Below are 26,378 nucleotides of genomic sequence, written 5' to 3' on the forward strand. Positions count from 1 at the left end.
CCATGTGTTTGTCAAATGCATAGTTTTTTTAGTGTTTTTACTTGAGTAAATTTTAATTATAAAAATGCCATGCCATCTACTGAAGATGAAGTCAATGTTGGGACCGTGTTCTTGTCTGTAATCGAATAATAGACTTTGCATCATTGTGGAATAAGGAGGAAACTTATGTGCCTGTACAAATTATGAAAGATAAAGTTGATCCTTTTAATTTAGATGATTTCAAGAATTCTGATTGACTATTGACTTTTGCTGCATTGAATGCTTATACAGTGGAGTCCACTTATAACAAGTCCGGGAAAAACGAGAAGTCTGTTATAAAGGCACTATTCTAAAACCCCGTTTTTTTCTCCTCTTTACCTTTGTAAACAAAATACTGCTATAGCACTATCAGACACACTTGTGAGTCGGTTATAGCGGAATATTGCTGCTGCTGTGCACATGGCATAGGCCAATTATACATAATGCAAGACCTCGCCAGTTGAGAAACTTGTTGCTGATCTTTCGAAACAAAGAATAGGAGAGCCCATGTGCGTCAACAATGAAGGCCGGAGCAACTGAGTAGGGAGGGTGTGGCATGCGCAGACAAGCAGAACGCATTGCGTGATAGGCCAGTTTAGATTATCAAGGCCTGCCATGCCTCTCACTTCTCCGATGCGGAGATGGAGAGGTCACAGCAATGTGATGAATGGAGCGAATGTGTGACGTGCGTAAGCAGACAGAATGCACCACAGGGTGGGGTGGGGTAGGGGGAAACACAGCGGGCGAGTTAATCCAGAGCCCTTTCTTTCTGATCGCCAACGCCGAGCTGTCAGTCCACATCGCTCGATCTAGCGCTAGAGAAACAAACCTGATTCGATTTTTGATCAAGTAAGATCTAGAAGTCATGTTGAAACAAAATCATCATCAGGGGAGATAGCAAAAGGAAAAACAGAACACCAAACTCATAGATTAGGCTTACTTTACAGTTTCCTTGAATTTATTACTGGATCCCTTATAGCGAGAATCCTGCTATAACGGACATTTTGCTTTGGTCCCCTCCCTCTCGTTATAACAGGATTCCACTGTAATTATATCTGGTTCTGTTTAACTTCGATTTTTTTATTTATCAAGTGCAAATTTCAGCCTATAAATCTCAAAATGATTGGATTCAACCAAGAACTAATTTATGGTTAACGAGGAGTAGGAGTTAACGGTGGATAACCGTTTTAGCTTTACAAGTTTCAATTAAGTTTGAAATTTAACTGGCATTTCGTATGTGTGAATGTTAAGTCTGATTTGCCCGAAGTGAATAGACCAAGACATATTGAGGTGCTCATGTAATAATGATCAATTAACACCTGATTTCAGTGTGATTCAAATTCAAAGAAATAACTGTTTCCTGCCTTTGGAAATTGAAATTGTAGTTTTTGGAGTTCAATATCAACTCTCTGGATCAGCACTTAGGAAAACTCCGGAGCATAAGATTATAGAATTTTTGTTTTGCCTTCATCTTGAAAGACATTCATTCGAAATGCATGCATACATAACTGCAGCCTTCATCAAACATACCTGCTACGTAACGAGTCGGTGGCTCAGCATAAGCACTTGTGTGGGTAGAATTTTTATCAAGTATCTGAGACATTGTTGTATCTCTTTCAATCTGGATTAGCCCTGACAGGCAGAATCAAACCAGATTTGACACCTTTGTGGGTGTAAGTAGGCTAGTAAGGCATGATGTTCATGTAAATGCTTAACTTCAGCCTTCTTTTACATATTGTAATAAATTATAGTACATCTTGGCAAGACTACTACAGTGTGATGTGTGCATCCTCTGCGAACAAATAGTCAAACCTCTTTATACCACCACCCTTGGGATGAGCATGAAATGGGCAAAATAAAGGTCTGGCAGTTAAGCACTTTGCAGTCACACAGTCAGCAGTACAAAATACCCCATCTGGTCACCCAGCCAGGAGAGTGACTGCAACGGACTTCTCGGGCCTGGCGCAGAACGGATCATTTTCACCGGCTCATTATTGTGCCAAGTGACCACAAAGTATTAACAGGGCCCCTATCAAACATCTATTGTCCTTATCTGCCCTCTTTTTTGTGTTTGTTACTGTCACTCAGTGCAACATCATGCAAGTTTGCACTTGCAATCTGCAGAGAAATTTAATTCTAAATACACTACACTGTGCCTACTCTGTATAGTCTGCTGGGACATTTCAGTAACCCACATTCAGCACTTTTTAAGGACCCCCGGGCAAGTGTTGAGTTCCTGCGTGCTGTCGGCATCATCGCTGACCGTTATGAAGCCACAGCGCCAGAAGAAAGAGAGAGAGAGAACTGAATAGTCTCTCATTTATATTACTGTACTTTGTTGAGGCAGCATGGCGGAATCAGGCGCTCGTCAAAATACAGAAATCAGAGAAACGCATTTTTCCACGAGTTTGGAAATTTTTATCGAATTGATTTTTTGGTTCAACATCTTTTATGTCCATATAAAAACACATTTCCATGTTAATTTTACTGAAAAACATTGATAAAAGTAAAAGGCCAAAGAATGTCATTTTTTTTGTTTTCTATGACTTTTTAGCTATTGGAGTTACCAAATTTTGGCAGCCTTTTTCTTGCTAATTTCACCACTGAAACCAGTCGACTTCACTTCCTTCAATCGCGGATGTTTCATTGGTAGTAAGACAAATAAATAAATCAGCTTTCAGATGATACAATAACTCCACATGCCTAAAAATTGACAAGCGCCTGGTTCCACCTCGTCGTGACACATGTGTTTTTGAAATTATCCCAAAATGACCGGGCGGTTGGCAGACAACTAACAACAATAAAAATAAAACCAAGGTCCCCTGAGTTTAGGCAAAAGAACATGCACAACCTGTCTTCAAATACATGTCATTGTAAGCCGATGATCTAAAGCATTAAACAGGCAGAGGCAAGTGCAAGGAGACTAATTGCCATTACTGTTTCTGATATTTGAAATGGAGCCCATCTTCCCTCCGTTTTTTTCTTTTCTGCAATGTATCGGAGTAGGCCTACATCGGTATTACAGGTCTTTGCTGTAGCTTGACATCTCATCTGCAGCTGGAAGACTTTAAATTTACTAAATTTTATAAAAATGTTATCTCGTTTTTTAAGTTATCGTTCTCATCATGATTTCGAAATATGGCAATTACTAAAAAATTATAGAAAGCGCATTACCCTTCAGATCCAAGTCATATTTGACTGTTTTGAAGTACCGGTAGTTGGTTCAGATAAAATTTGGATTTGCAATTCTGCACTTAACTATTACTATTAGATCTTTATACTCCAATAAAGGCATTTTGCTCTTTATCAGCATCACCCTTGGTAGATTCTGGCAATAATGAGATGTATTATTATTACTCATCAACTCTCACCAATGCAGAGTGAGTTTGTATTCAGTCTCAAGTTTCTGCTGACTAAATTACAAAATTACAATTAATCATTGTAATTCAAAATTTGTTGCAGGCAGAGAAAACCAGTTCTGACTCCGATCGTCAAGATCTGTGTCAACACCAACAAAGGTTTGGGTAGTGAAGAGAAACACATCACACAATAACCTTATAATTATAAGTTATAAATAACAGGAAAGAAGCAAGACAGATTAGACAGCATAGAAACAACAGGGGGAAAGAAAAACCACTGGAGTCCTTCAACCACCCGCAGTGTCAAAAGGAAAAGGAAGAGTGGAGGCAGATTACGCACACACACACAAAAAAAACCCCAGCCCTTTATACAGACAATACATGGACTGATTGTCGTCTCTCGCTCAGACGATTTCTGTTATTAAACTAAAAACCCTTACAACAGAGGGTCCCATGCGTAAATGTCTCCGTTATAACAGGATTTCGGCTATTGCAGGCTCTTAATAAATCCCAGAGTCCAATTTCACAATGTATTATTGTACTGTTTATAATTTAAAAAGTTCTTTTACAACAGGCATGCTCGGCTTTTACAATAAGTTATAATATAACAGTAATAATAGTGGTCGAACCATCAACAGCCAACACCAATGGCTAATGGCACCTACACGACCTACAGTAGGTCTAACTCTAAGTTGTGATTGTGTACACATTTTGTGTCCATGTGTACTGGGGAGAGAGGGGGAAAGCTGGACGCACTTTGGTGTTGATGCAAGTCTAGTCAGTGACAGAACACTGTACGAGGGGGTTCCATTATAAATCTTTGATCTGGGTATGAAGGAATCATGGTAGAGAAACGAAATTTTGCCAGCCTTTAGCATGGGTCTCAATAGTCCGCTATTTAGCGGATTTCCGCTACCTCCTTTTCCTCCGCTACCGCGACAACGGGCCAATCAGAGAGTTGTTGGGATCAGGGTGACTGCCAGGCCCCGGGAATTAAAAAAAAAAGCCGAGACCCGGGCATAAAAGATCTCGAATATTTGAAAACCAAATCCAATAACGTCTTTAAGTTCATTTCTGCCGGTCGCGATTGTGATATTAATTCGTCTCTGAGAGTACGTTTCACGCGAACTGGAGGCAAGCGGAATTGTGTCACTACGGCTTGACTGGAAAATCAAGATCTACTTTCGCTTTCGTTACCACCCAGAAATTTGTCAGTAATTGTCTGATAACGCAACGTTTATGCAGGATCGGCGTTACAGACGTGGTGTTGCCTTGAAAATAAATCAACATTTGTCACTGTGTTGTCACTTGTGGGGGCAACAACAACAACAACAAAAAAAAAAGAAAGTTATACAAGCGTCTTGTCGGGCTTGCCATTGTGACCGGTCAATGAACCTGTGCGCGTTCTGAGCACTGCGAAGTACAGGACTCAGGAATGGGGGGAGATTATTGATTTTTTTAAAGATGCACTCGGGGTTAAGGGGAGGGCTGGACGCAACACCAGAGGACAAAAAAACTGGAACTGGAAGAAAACGTTTAATGTGTAGAATTTTGATTACAACTACAGCTCTGCTCTCTGCAAAGTAAAGTGTGCGTTGGTGCAGGCTTTGTGTGAAATCGGGAACCGTCATAACTTGTAAGCGTGTTATCGAACTTAGGGGCGTAAGTGTTCGCGTTTCATTGGATTTGTGACAGTAAATTAGATCTCTATATTTTGGCTTTCTGTTCAAGATTCGCAGATTTTCAGTATCACTGCATCTTGCCCTCCCACAGTTCTTACACCTCTCACACTGAATAGGTCTACTTGGACTATTCTACTTTACTTTGAGTTTGAGCATTAATTTTTATCTGTCATGTTTATTATATAGGCCTATATATATGATATGAATCATGAGTCGATATTCTGGTTCTAGGCTCAAAACAAGATTCATTTTTATATCGTTTATATAGGCCTATAGGCGAATATGATGAAGGGAAAATATAATATAAATTAGTCGCACAAGACCCCAGGATCCACCACTTTCTCAGCTGTTCGTAGTCAAGATTGTAAATATTTGGTGACTCTTACTCTTACTTGAAATTATCTCCCAAACCCTCAAATTGGTGTGAAATAACCTTGCTTTAACAAATTGATGGTTTTTATTTCAGCATTCTAGGGTTCAACAGTATAATAATAATGGGTGTTTCGCGAAATTGGGCTTCTGTGGCGATCAACCGGAAAGTTTCTCCTTTTTTAGAATTCTGAGTTGAGACCCATGCTTTAGACAATTTCTTTGGAACACACCATGCAAATTTTCGAGAAAATCTGACATTAACAAGACGCAAGTCAGCGTGTTCAATGACACGATGTACAAAAAAAAAGTGTATTTCTTTGCTGAAGCTGTACCATGGAGCCTGTTGAAAATTGCTCAGTTATCAAGTTTTTAGTAACTCTGCAAGGAAAATCCCCTTTGGACATTTTTCAGGGAATGGTCCATGTTTATGGTGACAAATGTACTCATAATACTGTGACATACTGGGTAAAAAAATTCAAATCTGGATTCATGTCGGTGATGGATGAAGATCGTGAAGGGTGCCTATCCTTTGTGGTAACTGAAGAGAACGTATCTACAGTGAAGAAACTGGTTCTACAAGCCTGACGTATAATAACTGTGAAATAATTCTCAAGAGAAAGGACAATTGGGTCAATTGAAACGATTCTCCATGACCATCTTATGAATAAGGTGTCTGCAAGGAGGGCACCCCGCCTTTTGACAAGTGAGCAAAAGAAACAGGGGGTTGAGTCCTGCAAAAGACTCTCCTTCGGAGTCCAAGGACACAAATTTCTTTAAAAACATGATGACTATGGATTTAACATGGATTTATCATTTTGATTCAGAACACGAAATGTCCTACATGCAAAAGAAAACCCCTTCTTCTCCCTCACCAAAGAAGGCAAAGGTGACACTGTCAAGTGGAAAGGTCATGCTGTCATGTTTCTGGGATTGTGAAGGTATCATCATGACTACCTGGAAAATCAGTCACAGGAGACTACTACTACTACTCGGGTTTCCTGATACAGTTGCCTGATACTCGGGTTTCCTGATACACCGTCTGAATTGGTGAGAAAAAGGCGTGAAAAACTCCCTAATTGAGTAATGGGGTCCTACTACTGCATGAAAAAGCCTTGCTCACAGGGCAGTCCAGACAGCAGAGCAGTGCAGCTTTGAAATCCTGCTACACCCAGCTTATTCACCAGACCTAGCGCCCTCTTTTTTCTGTTTCCTTACCTTATTAAATCACTCAAAGAACATTGTTTTCATGACAACTGGGGCGCCATTGAAGCTTTTTAAGACTAGTTAGGGGCTCATTCTGGGTCATTATTCTCTCAAGGACCTTTGAAGGTCAAATAGAGGTGGCAGAAATGTGTTACTCTGCATGGTCATAGTGACTATGTAGAGAAATATAAAGTATGTGTGCCAAGTTACAAAGCTCTATCCTTATTCCTCCATATATAGACTAAAGATTTCTAACCCCCCCCCCCCCCCCCCCCCCCCCCCCCAGCCAATATCTTTCATAAATTTGGGACCAAGACAAAATGGGTCCTGAATGAAAATGTAAATTACACTCAACATACATATACATGTGTATCTCTTGAGAGAGAAAGAGAGAGAGCGTGGAGAGAAAGAGAGAGAAATAAGAGAACGAAACAGAAAGAGAGACGGGGGGGGGGGGGGGGGGGATGGAGAGAGTAAGAGAGAGGGAGTGAGAGAGAGAGAGAGCAGAGCAAAATCACACACAGCACTACATTTCAACAGGAAAAAAACACACAAAAATTACAGAAACTTAACAAAGTGTACTTTATTTCTTCCATGAAGTCATCCAGAAAGGACTCACATTACTACATCCATTCAAGTTAACAATGTGAACATTATACATTATGGTAATATAAAAACAAGTGTGAAGATTCTGGAGTGGGGGAAAAAGGGAAGTAAAAGGAACATCTTCCTCACCATGAAGTCACAAGCTCAAATCAAGTATTTTCGGGTCTATGAATACAGTTTTCCTATGCTCCAGTGATAAAATGTAAATTATCTTATCAATAATTCCCCGACTGAGAAAAGCAACAAAATGGCACAGTTTTTATACTGCACTTTTCACTACGACTTCTTGGCCAAGTCCATAACAACAAACTTTTTACAGACTTCCAACGCACTACAGCGAACTAAGACTAAGACAAAACTGAGGCATAACTTCACAGAAATCATAGAGAAATGTACAAGATCTTAAAAGTTTGCTGCCCTCCAGCCCATCCCCGAGAATGCCAAAAAAGCGATGGAAAACATTCGTCATTCAACACTGAACACACATGTTGATCCCCAGATGAGCTATGTACAAGTGATTTAGTGGCACGAGCCACTTCATTACAATGGAATATTTCACAAAGTTGCTGCCTATCTCCTGCCCCTGGGACCTCCACGACCGCCGCCACCACCACCGCGCGGACCTCCTCGCCCACGGCCACGCGGGCCGCCCCGTCCTCGACCACGGCCCATGGGAGCTGCAGAAAGAAACAACATAACATTTCAATGTCTTTGTTTGTCTGAGTACCAGTAATGAGAAGTACAATGACACAATAACAGTTATTTAGTTCTGGGAAAAAGTCAGACAAACAGACAGAAACAACAGAGCTGAAGTAAAGAAGTGGGACCTACCAGTGGAGGTGGTGCCTTCCAAACACTCCGCTATTCAATTTTTCTTCCAATAAAGAAAGCACATCAACAGAATAATAGTCATTAAGCTAGCATCTGCGTTTGTTGCCATTTTTTTGTCCAAAAGTTGCCACAAAAATGGCAAAAGTTGCCATTAATTTTCAAGCTTTCAACTCTCTGTGACGACTTATAGAGCAATACATTGATAGAGATAACTTCATCTAAAACACCAGAATTTCTAGTGCTCTGTTTTAAGCATCCAGAATATCATTTGCAGCCACCAGGCCCTCCGGGAAAACGTGGTCTTGCGGCCGCGTTTTTCATCGAGTTCCGCAATAAACCCGAAATTTTTTGCAATTTTCGCAATATCTTGCAATTTTAGGCAAAAATACATCAACGCTTTAATTTTAACAGAATTTTTAATACAAAATGGTGCGAGTACAGAGCCGATAGGCCTACGTAAATCATGGTATCGGCCCAGCTCAAGCCTACTGAGCGTACTCTAAAAGCTATAACCGGACATTCAGGCCGGAATGCATCATGTACAACACAAACTAAGACATAGGCTGGGCCTAGATCTAGATCTAATGTGTCCAAGCGTGTGCGTGTGATAAGAAAGTAGGTGTATGCATGTGTGAGGTGTACGTGAGAGTGTGTGCGTGAATATTATTGTTCGTACATGATGCATGTGTGTCTACATACAAGGTAACCGGGCACCTAGTCTCAGTATCTACGCACACGGTAACCCACTGGAACGAAAATTAACCAATATTTGTCTTGCGCTGTCACTTGTTGAAATAAAAAAAGAAAGTTATACACGCGTCTTGTTGGGCTCGCCATCGTTACCAGTCAGTGAACCTGTGCTTTCGCATCACATTGTGAGTACCGGTTGGGGTCACCAAAGTTCATTCAGTCTGTGCGCTATGAAGTATAGGGCTCTGGAATGGGACATATATTGATTATTTTTTTAAATGTATGTACAGCCGGGGGAGGGCTGGAGTTGAAAGGCAACACCGGAGGACAAAAACTGAACTTGGAATTCTTAACTGCCTGGTTACCGCGTACGTGACACTGAGGCTAGGTGTCCGTGTATGTAAACACCCCGTTATGTAAAACGCCTTAAGCTGCGTTCACACGGGAGTGGGTGCTATAGAAATGATCTAAATCTACATTAGTACAAAAAAATTGCTGTATTTTACGATTTGACTTAGTGTTAAAACAATACCATGCCGGTTTTAAAAGAGAAAATATCTGAAATAGATCTAAATACAGATTACCGGTGTATCGAAGGTTTCAAGAGAAAAATAGAACAGGATCTGGTTTGATTGGAGCTTAAGCTTATTTTGTATTTAGAGGTTGTTTAGAAAATCTCTCGTCAATTTTTTTGTTTTTTATAGACTTAACCTCATACACTTCTAGATTTTTGCATGAACCAAGTACCCGGCAAGTAATAACTTTGGTCAAATTTTATGCCTTCATTTAAAACCGAGGGTTCCGTTATTTTGTGTCACGCGTTATCATATTATATTTGGTCGATAACTTTATTGATAACGTACTCGTGTGTTGTTACATCGCATCATTGACAAAAAACAAATCCTGGTGGACAAGAATCTTGATGATAGTCAATAGTCCCTCACCAAACATGTACCAAAAATTTTCCTAAATTTTCATGTTTGATTGTCAAATGACACAACCTCGGAGCAATGCTTTCCATTATTCTTGATTTTAGCTGTAGTTTTAGCATCCATTCTTTCACCATGACCGATATCTTGCTCCAGTAAAATCCACACAATGGCAAATTCTCTAGATCTAGACAGATTAAGGTAAGTATCAGGAGCTGATGTGGTCTGAGAAGATACAGAGGCAAATATTGATTCTGTACAACAGAATATCAGTAGTATTACACACGTTATCACACTCTTACGGATGGAGTTGATAATAATATGGGGTGTGTGTGTGTGTGTGTAAAGACAGATTGGAGCACTACATAAGTAGCCTAAGAAAACACAAATTCAATTAAGGTTGAGCCAGAAAGAATTTTAAAATTTAAAGACTCCTTTTCTTAGATACTCAGTGAAAAGATAAACCAAGTGTATTAGCAGCGTTAAGAACTCTAATCCCAGAAAACTCACCTTTGCCACCAGCATCTCTCTTGCCACGAGCCTTAGAGCGTGGCGCGTCGTCAATGAGCAATGTGTCAAGCGGCAAACTGTCTGGTAGGATGTAGTAGCGAATGTTGTTGCCTCTGATGCTGAGAGAGTCGAGCTGCTGGGGTTCTTTGTTCTTCACCGTCATCTTAACAGCTTTCAAGTGTGTGTTCATACTCACGTCAACTCCTGTAAATAAGAGTAATCTTAAGTCAAGCAATTCAAATCAAATATTTACGTTCAATAAGTCAATGACGGGCATAGATACTTTCAAAGAAAAAAAAAATAGGTAGGCCTACAAATCCTACATTCACTTAGTTTTTTAAAGTTTTAGTATAGGTTTTACGCCGCTCGCAACTGAATCAGGTCATATGATCGGCAGAAGATTAGGTGTTACAAAGGAGTAACAAACATAAAAAAGAAGAAGGGGAGATAAGGAAGATAGATGTTTCACAGGAAAGAAGAAACAAACCACACCAGAGCACCTGCCAACCACCCACTCTACATTCACTGACAGAGGAAACTTACCAGATACAGAAAATGAAAGCTTTATGTTAAGTAGGTGTTTAGAAATTATCATAAATGTCACCCCACATGACCTACAAATTCCTGTATTATTATTTTATTATTCTTAGCCCTGTCATCGGTCACTTGAAATAAGACATGTTCCGGCGCTCTCATCCCATTGTTTTTCTCTGTTCCCCTGTTACACACTGCAATGGGGTGTTATCAATCGAAAAAGAAAGTTGTCTAATTGTACGGTATCTAAATTTCAATTTCAATTATTTTTTAAAGTTGGCGTGGTCTAAAAGTCAACAAATAAGTTTTGGTCATTATCAGTTATGCCGCCAATATATTCTTGGGGGGGGGGGGGGGGGGCGCTACACCTGAAGGCTATCTCGCTTATTACAGGACCAAATTTTACCAAAATTTCACACATATAATAACAAGCATACTAAGGAGTCTTAAAATCCGCAATCAAATTTGAGAAAAAGTTTCATTTCCATGGATACGGCAGCCATATTGGATTTCGTTGACATGTCTTACGTAATGAATACCGCACTTATCGCTCATGGAAATTAATTGGGGGGGTTTTTTGCGTGCGTGTTCACAAACATTAGATCTAAAAATTTGTCTGTTGTTTTTTTCCTAAACGAATTAGAACATTTTTAATTAATTTTTTCCTGAGGTAGCATTCAAGTTTGCAAAAAATCCGTGAAAATCCACACTCCAGACACCACCACCAAAAATCTATTCCATATATCAAAAATTCAACAGACAAATTTTTAGTATTACATCTTCTCTTCATTCTGTGAAAAGTTCATGAAAATTGGATGAAAAACAAAAAGTAAAGAGGAAAGTCGCGTTTTGAGAAAACGGCTGATAAAGAAAAATAAAATACTGGCTTTAATGAGGAAATGGCGGTGACAAACATGCCCGGTATGGGGAAAAAATACGGTTTTTGGGGGTTCTTATGCGATGAAAATAGTGGTAGGAGAGGCTGAGGAAGCTAAAAATGCCTACAACTCAAATTCCATAATTTTGGGCCGAATTTGGACTTTGGGGGTGTAGCCACCCCCTAAGATCTCATATGATACGATGCTATAAAATAAAATACTCTTATCCCGACAGCATGTAGGCCTAAATTCAAATTTTACGTAAAAAATATAAATAACAAAATAACTACAACATGGTTAGTAAACTGTATGATAGCAGAAATGATTTCTCTATCCTGAAACACACTGAGTTGCCATGTTTCATTCAAATGCTCTGATTAGTAACAGAGATGTTGATTTTCTTTCAGAACCTGCTGTTATGTGGTTTATTTTTTGAAAAAAATTTCCTCTGCAAGTCATTTTTGGGGTGGCCACATTTCACAACCCCAAAACTTTTTTATATTTTTGAACCAATTAATTCTCTAAAAAAATGTATTTACATAACTATAATGCTTAGAATAGACAGCTCTTTCTGGGGTTCCAAACGCAAAAGGGCTAAAGAAGCGAAAAATTAATTTTTCACTGGCATTGCTAGGAATTAGCACAACATAAAAAAAGGAAGAACAAAAAAATGCCACACCTAACTGAAAATATCAAAGACAGAATAATGTCGCAAACCTTTTCAGAGATGAAATGTAACCCTTATTTCACTACTGTTCAGAGATGAAAGTCTTATAATCTGATAAGAATAAATCCAATTTCTTAAGGCCCCCATTATCAGCCGGCCGCCAGGGTCACCCAGAGGTCAGATTGTGTCCTGCAAGCGGTCCTGGAAACGTGTGTTTTTGCCGTGAATATATATCATGGGGGGTGCGATAATGAAAATAAAGCTTTATCTTTTATATTATAATAATAAAAGTTACGAACACATGAATAAACCCCTCTCATATGCTGATTACAAGTAGTAGTAGTTACACCCATTTGAATAACCTTTGTTTGTTTTAGTCAGGTTTTATGATGCTCACAACTGCATAAGGTCATAAGAGTGCCAAGGGGTGGATGTCAACAGAGATATCTAAATGGGGAATCAAGCTTACTCTGCTCACCTCTCCAGCCTCAACAGCACAAAGTCTGCTTCAACTATCAAGGCACCCCGGAAATAGCAGTTCGCAAGAGAGTGACCAACATACAAAAGAAGTAGAGGAAAATGACGATAGTAAGGATGAGGAAAGAAAAGCAACAGTTGCCCCTATGTTGTTCCGGCACAGTATTAGCATGACATTGATAAATCAGCCCATTTACAATTCTGCTGTACATAAGAACATAATAATTGCCCCCCTTTGGGAATGGCCTAAAGACACTTCAGTCAGTAGCATCGCCCTTATGGGGGTGAATAACCTTTAAGATGGAAAAAATATCAGTAAATTTCCGAATTTTTTACTCAAAATAGCTATTTTTATCTGGTAATATCATTTCATGTAAAATCAAGCTCATTTGAAAGTTCAGAAAGATATTGTATTGAAAACTGGAAGCCTTGTAATTGTTTCCAGGTTATTCTTTTGAGCTCCTGATGTGTAAGTGGGTCAGTTTGTTCAAATGTCATTGGACCAACATCTTGAGGTACTAACTTGGCGTGTTTCGAACGAGATGTATGTACCTCAGTTTCGGACCAACGAAGATGATTCTAGAAGTAGGGCACAAACGCACACAAACAGACTGATGAAGACACACTTGACCTGCGGAAATTCAGGACCCGCCAGTCACACAGAGATGCTCAGCGTGCATACTACGCCGAGTGGGGCAGGACAGACAGATAAAGGACCCCAGAGAGCAAAGGTGTCAAAATACACTTATCGGGGAACATCCAAGGGGCAGGTGTTAAGATAACATCAGAATACAATACCTGTAACAGTCCCGTGAACTTGAGTTCCATTCTTCAGTTCTATGGTCACCGTTTCATGACTTAACTTCATCAAGAATCTGCGGAGATAAAAAAAAACCCAGAATGTAATAATCATATTATTAATAATAAATAATACAGTTGACCGTGACATGACTGCCAACTGTAGGAACGGCCACTTTCCACCACTCCCCCCCCCCTGCGTTTTTTCTACATAATTTAACTGTAAAACGTCACCTGTCCATGGCGGCCGCCTTATTTCATCAACCTATAACTAAATTTACCTGCGTGAGGTGGCCAGGCGTGGTCTCAACTGGCCTGATGCTTTGTCCATAAACTTTTAATCAGCCCCTCACATTGTGGGCGGGCCGTCATAATTCATTCATCTGTCATTATTGCATTGTTAGTCCATCCAATGAATGTTTATCTAAGTTGATCAGTGGGTAACAATAAATATTCAAATACTGATGAGGGAAGCATGTGATCCATCATAACCTATAAGCCCCACCCACAACTCATACACAAATCATATGTGAGGAGACTGGTCACTGTTTTGTTGACCTAATCTGTAACAACATAAAAATGGAACTTGCGATGTAATTGATTAATCGGCTCGATTTGACCCCATCTTTTGCGAGCATGACTTGAAAATTTTAAACACTGTTACTTGAGAGGCAGACCACCCTGATCATATTGATACATGTACACCACCACTTCTAAGAGTAGTGTTAGAGCCACTCTTCACTCCCAGAGCAATGAAAAGTAAAGACCTAAATAAATCGCCAACAAAATGTATTCTACATATGTACTTCAAGAGCTATAAAACTACAGTAGAACATGACTAGAGCAGCATCTGCAACAGCAGGACCTTACCGGGATCCCCCTTTTTCCTCTATGTAAACTCAATTACATGTGCTTGGGTTTAGTGGGGCAAGGAAAGGCCGAAAATCATTATCTTCAGTTAATAACATGTTTTTTTAAAAGATTTCAAACAAATTAGTTTATTATTGTACAAACACAGCCTACAAATTGGAAGCCTACACCGACCTATGTCCACAGGACTAAAACCCGATACAGCGGGAGAGATCGAGCAAGCTCTTGCTGGGTGTGTGTGTGTGTGTGCATGTTACAGGCAGTCAGCGGTGTGGCGTTGTGATTGGCCAGTCCAGTCATGAATGAGGTGGGGTGAGAGGGTGAGAGAGAGAGAGAGAGAGAGAGAGAGAGAGAGAGAGAGAGAGAGAGAGAGAAGAGAGAGACGAGAGAGAGAGAGACAAGAGAGAGAGAGAGACGAGAGAGAGAGAGACGAGATGAGAGAGAGAGGAGAGAGAGAGAGATAAGACATTCAGCCGGAGTTGAAATTAATGTTTACACTGAGGTAAGTGGAAACTGTGGTGCCCTATTATTCAGTAGTGAATGGGGTAAGACTACCATAGCCTACACCCTCTTTTGGTAATATCCTATTTTAGCATCCAATTTATCGTAATCATATGTGAGGCAGCGTGGTGAAATCAGGAGCTCATCAAAATAACGAAATAAGCATTTTTCGCGAGTTAGGAAATTTTTATTTTGGGGCTTAACCTCTTATCTTATGTCCATTTACAACTAAACACATTTCCTCATTTCCATGGGAATTTTACAGAAAAACATTGATTAACGGAACAAAATATGTCATTTTTCAGCCTGATTCCACCCCGTCGCGACACATATCAAGTAATTGTAGTCGTATACTCAGGTCTTACAATCGGATTCATAGGTTCAGAGAAGAGAAAAAGAAGTTAGGGTTAAAGCTAGGAATAGGATTCAGGGAAAAGCCAAGATTGACCACAAAATTTATTGACTCTCAGCATTCAACTCCATTAAAAACCCAATGGTTTGGTGCATGAACTGCAGCTTCTTCATAGTGGGTAAGTTTTTAAAATAAGGCAGAAGGCCCCGCAGGAAGGTCAGATCTTCGTCCTCCACCTCGTGCGCTAGTCTCTGTCGTTTGGACCCAATGTACTCCAGGATGGCTTGTTGCACTGGGTCCTCATCAGTTCTTTGTCTTTTCCCAGCAGGACTGGGTCTTGGGGTGGATGTTCTGCTTGCAGTTGGCACCAGTGTGGAAAGACCACCAGAAGTCCCTGCTTCTTCCGAATTGAGAAAGTTTGGTGTATGTGAAGGTGTCAAAAGTTGGGTGTCCACAGTTTCCAGTGTGAACTGGCTGTCATCCAACTCTATTTTCGGTATGCCTACATCATCCTGGTCTTCACTGCTGTCAGTGCTGTCGTCCGCATTTCCTTGACTGTCATCATGAGGCCCCAAATTTCCAGTCATTTGACCATTGGAAACATGGTCTTTCAGAAACAGCATGTGCTGAAAAAAATGCCACTTGGGCTGCTTGTCTGCAGAAGAGCCACTTGGCAGATTCCGCATACTGGCCAAGTTCCTGTTAAAGGTGCAACGCAGTGATGCCCATGTCGCTTTGCAGAAAGGAACTGAAAAAGGAATGAAAAGAAAAACAATTGTCAAGCATTGCTAACCTACTACGCATGTAATTACAATACCCTATTCATACATGTACCCTGTGGATTTGTCACACTCTCATCAATTACACCTTCAACATATAGGCTGTGAGACTAATACAACCCTGACCTCTTACAATACCTTCTACCGGTATCTCCGCTTTAGAAGTTTGATTTCACTTGTGTCAAAATAAAAAGATACAGCTACAGCTGTATTTATTTAATCGTTAGATTTTCAAAATGTAGTTATGTGGACAATGAAGCCTGAAAGAATTCTTTTAATCTAATGGGACCAAGAGTTTAGTAGTTAGGCCTGCCATTTCTCTCTATAACATTAATAGAAGATTTTATATATACATATATTATATATATATCTGTGTGCGTGTGTGTGATCTGAACTAACTCTTCCTCATCATGATTAACTGTTCTCCTTAATGTTGTCCTCAGTCCTCAATAGGTCTGCCTTCTGTTTCTTGCTATGTGTCCCTACACATTTCAGCCCCCCTCTTTGCTGATGAAGTGAAGAAGCTGCTGTTAAGCTGATAATTCCCTTTGTGAACCTTTCAATGGTTCTTTTGCCTCGGCAGTTGACTTTGAAGTGGAGATCTGCATAAACCACATCTCTACCACTTATACTTATATTTATAGCTTTTATATATTTCCAAGCCTAATCACCTGGATCACACTCCCCCTATTCCTCTCACTTCCTTATTTGTCATATAATGCCCCCCCCCCCCCCCCCCCCAGTTTTCCTCAGTCTCTATTTCATACCGCCTTCCTCCCCCTTTTCAGCCTTGGTTATACACCTCTCTGGTTAAACATGGTTTGCACCGGTTGGTTTAATATTTTAAATTGCTTTACTGTGTTAACAGGCAGAGTTGGGTTGATTTAAATCAGTTGATTTTTTAAATTTAAATCAACTTGATTTTTTAAATAAAAACCAGTGATTTAAATCACTTTTTAAAAAAATTATTTTTATTCAGTTTTTATATATTTCAACATTCAGAATTCCTTTCCTTGGTTTCATAAAACAGATATAAGGTTTACAAGACTAATATAATCATGCTGAAAAGTCTGCTTTCCCCCCTTTCACTGTAAATAATACAGTATTCAATTTACTTTTTCCCCCATAAATTTGAAATCAGAGCTGGGTTGATTTAAATCAGTTGATTTTTTTATTTTAATAAACTTGATTTTTAAAATAAAAATCAGTGATTTAAATCACTTTATAAGAAATCATGAATGTATTCAGTTTTTACATATTTAAACATTCAGAATTCCTTTCCTTGATTTTATTAAACAGATATTTAAGGTTTAGTAGACTAATATAATCATGCTGAAAAGTCTGCTTTCCCCCGTCACTGTAAAATAATACAGTATTCAATTTACTTTTTTTTCATAATTGAAAACCAGGGTTGGGTTGATTTAAATCAGTCGATTAAAAAAAAATTTTAATCGACTTGATTTAAAAAATAAAACTCAGTGATTTAAATTATTTTTAAAAAATGTATTTTGTTTTTACATCTTTAAACATTCAGAATTCCTTTCCTTGGTTTTATAAAAACAGAAATAAGGTTTAGTAGACTAATATAATCATGCTCAAAAAGTCTGCTTCCCCCCCCCCCCCCCCCCCCCTGTGTGTCACTGTAAGTAGTAAAATAATACAGTATTCAATTTACTTTTTTTTTCATAATTGAAATTAGCATTTTCTTTTTCTTTTTAGACAAACACAAGTGTGCGCGCACACACACACACACACTGTAATAAAATGTAAGTTTATCTGTGCATAATTACCCCCCCCCCCCTCCTTTTAAACTGACTTTTTTCTTTCATTTTTTGTCTGTAGCCATAATTCACTGATATAGCAGATTAAGGCTTTCTTTCGCAGTTGCTTAAATTAATCATTAGTTAAAATAAAGACAATGCATTTTACACTAAAAGAACATACTTTTAGCCACCAAAAATCCCAAACTGTGTCGACATTTATTTAAAATAGAAAAAATATTAAAAATCTGATTTAAATCAAAAGTCTGATTAAAATTTTTTAAACCGATCTTTTTGATTTTGATTTTAAAAATCAAAAAAATCACCAACCCTGTTCACAGGTATCTGGCAACTGGACAAAACTTTCAAAGTCTTATTACCACTTTAGAGTGGCGATAAAACTGCCAGAAAAGTGGTCTATGATGTCTGCACTGCCATTTGGAACAGACTTAGTCCTGTTGAACTGCAACCAGCTACCAGAGAAACTTTCACCAAAACATCACAGAAATTTCTTATCTTGAGGCAGTTCCCTAATTGTGTAGGTTGCATTGATGGCAAACACATCAAAATACAATGCCCTAACCTCTCACGTACACAGTACTTTAATTACAAAGGGACATTCTCAATTGTTTTACAAGCCGTGGCAGACGTTGATGGATTATTTCAGTACACTGATGTTGGTGACTTCGGGCGACATTGTTATGCCGGAGTATTTAACCCTATCCGTACGTTGTGTTTTACTATCTTGTCTTATCCATACGACGTAGGGAACTCTGCCACCACTTTCCAAAGAGGAAATTTACTCGTTAACCCGATCCGTACGCTTTGCATAGCAGTCTGTCAAAATAATTTTTTGAGAAATACTGAAAGTTTCAAAGAGATTTTCATACTAGAAGTATTCTAAAATGAGAAGAATACAACCCCGGGGGTTCAAAATGACCCCAAGAGCACTAACAAACAACAGCCTACAACTCCCTGAAGATGCTCCTGTTTTAGGGTCTGAACCACTTCCATTTGTATTCCTCGGTGACGAAGCATATCCTCTCTAAAAGCATCTGATGAAACCATACTCGAGGGGAGATCTTGATGTTACAAAGCGCATATATATATAATTATAAACACTCTCGGGCAAGGAGAGTCATCGAGTGTATTTACGACATGATGAGGGCAAAGTGGGGGTCACTACAAACAACACTGACAGTGGCACCGGAGCATGCCAGCCTTAGCTTGCTGTGTCGTCCACAACTATGCCAGGCAAAGGCAAGGAAGGGACTTATCAAGCGGATTTTGAATTCAAAGAGGGAGAAACCCTGAAACCATCGAGCCAACAGTCAAATTTTGGTCGTCCAACTCAAGAAGCTATGATTCCTATGAACATTCGAGGGAGATTTGCTCGTTTACTTGAGGACAATATCACAGTGCCATGGCAAGCTTGAAGCTAGATCTATATGTTGAGTAAACTAAATTCTCACCGTCACGTAGAACTTCATCTGACACTGCTTTCCACGCCAGCTCCGACACATTTCTGTTCCTATAGCATGCATCCCTTGCATTATACAGGCATTCTCTCTTCTGAATAGCTGTTATCAACGCCTCTGCTGTGTCAACTGCAATCTTTTTTGGCATGGTGATCTATCTGAAAAAAGAACAAAAACCAGTAGTATAATGTTGTGATGGGAAGGGCCCTAATATGTGGACAGGCACAATCACTCTTCCAGGCATTGCATTCAGAACAATAACAATAATAAGAAAGTCTGTTCGTATTATTTGTTTGAATTGTGAAAAATTTTAGTCATTAACTGGCATGTGAGCACATGAAGCTTCCTTTTGCATGCTATGTGTATGGCTATTTCTTATCAGAAGTAGACATCTATCTGCTTCTAAATGAGCCTTTGCCAAAAGGTGGGATACCAGGGTGTGACAAATGAGGTCCAAAATCAACTTTAGTAAACTCTTTATTTAATCATTCATTTATATAGCCTAATGATTGCTCTTACAGGCTCAGTAACTGCCAAATCTGTATACGCAATGGTCTTGGTGTAATTCTGGCTTAAATGACGGAAACATTGTTCATAACGATGACACAAATTTATGAATAATCAAAGTTCCTTTCTTCAGCAAGGTCCAGGTTATATTTTGAGACATAGCAACCAACTTCCAAAAATACATAAAATTGACAGGATATAAATTTTTTTTAAAAACAATATTTGATAAAATTACCTTTTTGTGTCATGATAGTTATGCATGAACTAACAATAAATGATAAAAAACCCTGATAAAATTACCTTTTTGTGTCATGATGATAGTTATGAACTAACAATAAATGATTTAAAAAACTATCAATTATGTCAAGTTTCATTGACGACTAGAATGGTCTATAAAAATAACACTGGTTTAATTATAGCCAAGTGATTAATAGAAAACCACTTAATTATTTTTCAATGTTAACTGGTCATAGGGAATGTTATGAATAAATTACTGGTTCGTTCATTACCATTATGACGCACTGTTTCGTTCATAACTATGACAAATTTTACTTTGGGCTGAAATAATTAACTTATTCTTCTGTCATTCACATAAAATGGTTTTCATTCATAAGACTCTCCTCAAAATATACATTTTATGATGGAAGAATACGAAGTTTATTCATGAAAAACCCTCATAATACATTTGATGGTTCGTTCATAACAATTATGACAAACTTCAGTTTTGACCTAAAAATTTATACACTTGACCTGCCATTCACTTTAAAAAACTTTTCTTTTAAATGAAACTCTCCTCATCATATTATATTTATCTGTGAACATGTTTTTAATGTTTATACACACTGAAAAGCCCTCAAAATGTATTAAATAGACAAGAAGTAGTTTGTTCATAACAATTACTACAGAAGTAAAATATTCATAAAAAATACACACCCATACACTTGTGACAAAACTCAAAATATCAGAATGTAAGCAAGGTCTAATACATCCTTTAGTTGGGTTAAAATTAAAATTACATCCTAAAACGAATGTAAATTACATGAAAAGAGGTTTCGTTCATAACTGTTATGACACACTGTTTCATTCATAACTAGACAAATTTTACTTTGGGCCCAAAAAATGTACTTGTCATTGTCATTCACATAAAATTGTTTTCATTTATGAGACTCTCCTCAAAATATGCATATTATATGTAGGAAGAATGTAAAGTATATACACTGAAAAACCATCAGATTACATTTAATGGTTTGTTCATAACAATTATCACAAATTTCAGTTTTGACCTAAAAATTAATTGTTCTGTTATAAAAAAACACTTTTATTAAATGAAACTCTCCACATAATATGTATCTGTGTACATGTTTTTAAAGTTTATTAACACTGAAAAGCCCCAAAATATGTTAAATGTGAGGCATCGTGGTGAAATCAGACGCTCGTCAAAATAATGAAATCGAAGACAGCGGCATTTTCCCACCAGTTAGACCTTTTTTTCTCCTAATTTTTGTTTTTATGGCTCAACACTTTTCATGTCTACTTAAAAGATATTTCCACATGGATTTTATTGACAAACGTTGATTTAACGCTCAACAAATGTAAATATTGAGTTTCCAAGGATTTTCAAGCTTTGGAAATCAACAACATTTGTCGGCCATTTTCTCACAAATTTTACCTCTAAAACCAAGTGTCTCCAAACTTTTTCAATCACAAATATCTCAACTTCTATTCAAGATAGATATATATATATATATTGTATTAATAGAAAGAAACATAGTCAAATGAACAAGCTTTACGATAATACCAAGAAGTACAGATGCTCAAAAATTGACGAACGCCTGATTTAACCATGTTGTAACTCAAATGGACAAGAAGCAGTTCGTTTCATAACAATTACTACAAAAGTAAAATACTGATTAAAATACACACCCATACACTAATGATAAAAATCAAAATATCAGAATGTAAGCAAGGTCTAATACATTCTTTTGTAGGGTTAAAATAAAAAATACATCCCAAAACAACTGTAACAACATTGTAATATAAAGTTTAGTTCATAACCATTATGACATACTGTCATCTTCATAACATTGAATTACATTGTGACAATCCATTATGACAAGCATATTTTTGCTTCTACTTCGCATCTCTTTTGAGTCCTCATCATGCTGTTCTTCCATGTTTATGCCACCACGTAAAAGGATGTTGTGAAACAGTGGCAAGTCCAACACATGATATTTTGCGTAAATATCATAAAGTGTTTGTTCAAAACATTATAACAAACCTGGAGTATCTCAATTAAAGTCATATTTAAAGCCAAACCATGCGACGGAGCGGAAAAATTACCCTTTTGATGGATCAATGTCAAATCAATGTTTAATATCCGTCATTCCTGGGGTGGTATGTTTACAATTTGGGTTTTCTAGACCTTGGAAAGTCTGATGATGTAATTATGATACGAGTTATGAACGAACTTATATAATATATTTTACTCCGCAATAACATCACTAATATAAAAAAAAATAAAACCTTGTCAATAGACACATGATGTTATGATGGTGTATACTACGTATATCAAAAATTTTCAAAGTTTGAATGCACTTCTGTTAGATAGTTCAAGATTAAAAATATTCTGTATTCAACATACAATTACGTGTGCACTCAAGATGCGTAAAAAATGCCCTATTTTTAGTACTATTATATTTCTAAGAAGAGATATAAGATGCACACATCAATCTACCTGCTCATGTAGCTTGACCAACTTATTTCCTTGCCCATATATGCATTATGTTTTCAGTAGAAAACATATTTTTCCATGAGTAGCGGTTGATTTAAAAAGTCCTTATGCAAACACCCCCACCTTTTGGCAATTCAGAATGCTCTGATGAACTTGTTAACATGACCATGTAAGCTTTCTCGCCAGAGATCAATAGAGGTTCATTCATTCACTCATTCATTTCGATGCCATTGTAGACATCTAGATCTAGATCTACATGGTCATGTATCAGCTTTTAAGTCTAAACTTGATGCCAATCAAGTGAAGGGTTCCTGGTATGATAAATGTAAATATTATTAAGCAATTATTGTTGTACCTGTAGGTCTAAGTCTGTTGTGAGAAGGGGGAGTGTGTACTAGTGGTGAGAATCACGTTAGCTCTCTTGAGAACAAAATAATCTAGATCAAGTGCTTTAATTCTATTTTTTTGCTGTTTTTCAGCACAAATCTACTATTGTACAACATATTATAATGAGATACAACTATATTGATAATGTAATATGCAATGAAGAAGCAAAAATGTACTTACAGATGCAAATTTCCTTCCAAAATGAGTTGAATTGAGGTTTTCCTAGTCACCTGTACGGCTGACGAAAAAACGGGCATGCAGGAAAATCGCGTAGTCAGGCAAAGGAAGTCAGTGACTGACGAAAACGTGCTCATTTTCATATGAGCCTGGCCTGCAACTGAGGAAAAATGCCAGTGGAATTGGGTCCTAACCCTCTATTCTACTCTGTTTTGTATATGAAGCTACAGCGAACACTTAGATTCTAGCACACCTCTGTGATTGGTCCAAAGAAAGATGACGTATTTCCGCCCTCTATTTTTGTCGTCTTCCAGGGTTTCCCCAAAGACTCTTGGGTTCCCCTCGCCAGTAGCTGTTGACTACATCTTGCCGTGTATGTTTGTATTAATTTGTGTTATCTTTTATAAACAATCTCAGCAATTCTCGTTTCATAAATTTACTTTCTCCTCAAATTTGTACACTGTAAGCACGGGCGCACGTACCAATTTTGAGGTAGATCTAGTTTTTTTTTTTCGATATGAGCTAGGGATCTAGATCTAGATCTATATAAAAAAATTCAAATTTTACGAACACAAAAAAAACCCAAACAAACGTGGCTAAACGTAAAATGAAACACCTGCCTGATTTGTGGCTAATTTTAGTAATGTGATGTCATCACATCCTAGCATATCCATACACTATTTTTAGAAGGCCATGTAGATACCAAAGGTGTAGTAGAGAATCTTTGGAGATACTGCATAGAACGACATGTTGGGTCAGTGGCTTGACGTATTATCCGTATCAATGAATTTTGCATGGTAAAATTTCACACTTGCGGCTAACTGCAGCCCATCAGCCATGCTCTACTGATTGGTTACAAGGTTTACGGTATGATAATAACATTTCGGAATTCCGGTAGTGATGTTTGAAATTGAAACACGGTATATGCAAAGACAACAAAGTGCGCAAAAATTGACGTAAAAACATCGGAAGATAACCCCCTCCCCTGGCGCGATAAACAATGTGCAGAAGAGATAGCAGCGGCATCATATCACATTACTAGTATTCCTGGAAAAACAACGCACCAAAGCGTCGTGCCATCAAAGATTCTCAACACGATCTTTAGTGCCATGCGGATCATCATGGCTATATTTAGATGTAGTCACGTGATAGGAGGGGTATCCCGGTGTGACGTCACTCAAGGGGGCTCTTTGGAAATTGCCTTCCCGTTTGTTTACATAAGAAACAAGCAATTGCTAAGGACAAAAGTGGCCATGTAGGCTAAGTGAACCTTACCACTGTTAGCCAGTAATATTTTTCTGCCTTTTCTGCATAACATTTTTTGGGGGTCAGATTGAACTTTGGTGGACCCATTGTGTTTACAGGTGTATTATTAATCTAATGCGCACTAACCTAGGCGGTCATAAAACAGGCAGCGCAGCCCGAGACAACACACCTTGCTTGTGGGCTGGCACACCCGCTGCTCAGGCTTCGGCCGGAGACAAAAAAGTAGAGACGCGTCACTCCTCGATTTAGGCGAGATTGGTGTCAGGCATCCGGTGAAAGTTTCACGCCGTACAACTAATAGTCTGTTGCTCACAACTGAGGAATCACCTTATTGTTTTCATAGTAAATTAAGCAAGGCCCCCTCTCCTTATTCCTGGCTCGCATCTCATTGCATTAGTGCGCACAATACGCCAAATCTTTTCTATTCTTCTTGTTTTACTCCTTTTTCTTTGTCATTTTCTTCTTGTTCTTGTTTTTCTTCTTGTTCTTGTTTTTCTTCTCCTTGTTCTTCTTCTTCTTCTTCTTCTTCTTGTTTTTCTTCTTCTTCTTCTAGTTCTTGTTTTTCTTCCTTCTTCTTCTTCTTCGTGGGTGGTTGGCGTGTGCTCTGGTGTGGTTTATTCCTTCTTTCCTATCCAGGCACCTATGGTCCTTGATCTCTCCTCCTCCTCCTGTTTTATGTATGTAACTCTCTTGTAACGCATCTATTCTTCGACACTTATATGATATTGTTGCAACGCAGCATCTGCAAGTGCCGTAAAACTCTTACTAAAACTATTTTTAAAAACTCTGCTTCCTCTTCCTTCACTGGAGCATACATTTGATGAATTGATTAATTATGCGCACATTTATTGACCAACTTCACCACATACTGCTACTTCCGACCTATTGACTGAGATGGCTCCTCACTCCTACTCCTCCCTCTGTCCCTATAGGAAATAACAAGGGGAAGTGACTTTGAGAGGAACAGACTATGAAATGTACGGCGTGACATAGTTTTGAGGCACTGCGTCACCGATCTCGCGTAAATAACATGATGCGAAGAAGGGCCACCTGACGAGTGAAATATCTCTCACTAGTCATCTCCGCTTCGGCCCGTAGCAGGCAGTGACTCTATCTCTCTCTCCTCTCCCCCCCCCTCTCTCTCTCTCAATGGTTTAGCTTCCTGTGTTTGTGTTTAAACGAACGGACATATATATGTAAAAAATTATTATATCTAGACAGACAAAAACGATGGAAAGACAGAGAGTTGACTTGAGTTGAGTTAGATTTTTACAGTACTTTAAAAACATCGAAGTCATTTCAGCGCCAGGAGGAAATCAATTCACAAGAGAGTGAAGAAAGGAGTACAAAAAAACGACAGCAGAGTCAGAAAGAAGGAGCAAACCATAATATCAGAGCGCCCGACAACCACCCACGCCGACAGACAAACATGGGCATCACATCCAAAGACAGATATAGAAATGGATGGATAGACAAGACAGATTCACAGCAACAGCTAAGGTTTCTAGTAATCAGAAAGAGACAAATTGACAGATAATGAGAGTAGTGAGTGTGAACAGTTTTTCCGATGGATAGGTCAGACCACCACGGTTGATTTCCTCAAGATATACTCTGACATTTGGTGTACTGTCTAAGGGGTTGCCAACAAGCTCACTGTGTTTGAAAGCAACGTAGCCAGCAATGTGAAAAATTGACAGCTTTTCATCTGCAGTCACAGTTATTTTCCCTCTACCATGTCGTCAATGAGTAGCAGGATATGGTGGTCCCGACTTTTGTGTAGGCCCACTGACCTAAAAAGAAACATGAGGTGTTTCAGGGGGCCCCGCCCTATGCTGAATTTGACCACGATTTGATGGTTTAATAGGCTATCTCTCCATGGACCATATCGGCATGCGCATCCAAAAGTAAGGTAGTGTCAATTGCCACCGAGTGACGCGGTGGCAATTGACAAAAATTGACTTTTTGTCAATTGCCACCGAGTAAATTGGAGCTCTTTTGCGTTGGTGGGTAGATCTA

The 26,378-nt window shown here is 38.6% G+C and overlaps 1 protein-coding gene across 3 annotated transcripts in view; it reads right to left on the bottom strand.

The window, feature by feature from the left end:
- Nucleotides 1-7,197: 7,197 nt before the first annotated feature.
- LOC101862265 (small nuclear ribonucleoprotein Sm D1) overlaps nucleotides 7,198-26,378 on the bottom strand; it is a 24,805-nt gene continuing 5,624 nt past the window's right edge. The window contains exons 2-4 of one of the 3 annotated variants that reach the window (XM_005096401.3): nucleotides 13,555-13,631; nucleotides 10,201-10,404; nucleotides 7,198-7,917 (exon numbers count right to left, since the gene is read on the bottom strand). In XM_005096401.3, the coding sequence (XP_005096458.1) occupies nucleotides 7,811-7,917; nucleotides 10,201-10,404; nucleotides 13,555-13,631 (388 nt within the window). In that variant the 3' untranslated portion in view covers nucleotides 7,198-7,810. Of the gene's footprint in view, nucleotides 7,918-10,200; nucleotides 10,405-13,554; nucleotides 13,632-15,363; nucleotides 16,026-19,288; nucleotides 19,453-23,099; nucleotides 24,372-26,378 lie in introns of those variants that run through there. The other 2 variants (XM_035969231.1, XM_005096398.3) reach the window with 2 other exon arrangements.

This window comes from Aplysia californica, unplaced genomic scaffold, assembly GCF_000002075.1.
Source record: "Aplysia californica isolate F4 #8 unplaced genomic scaffold, AplCal3.0 scaffold00128, whole genome shotgun sequence".
Classification (NCBI taxonomy): domain Eukaryota; kingdom Metazoa; phylum Mollusca; class Gastropoda; order Aplysiida; family Aplysiidae; genus Aplysia; species Aplysia californica.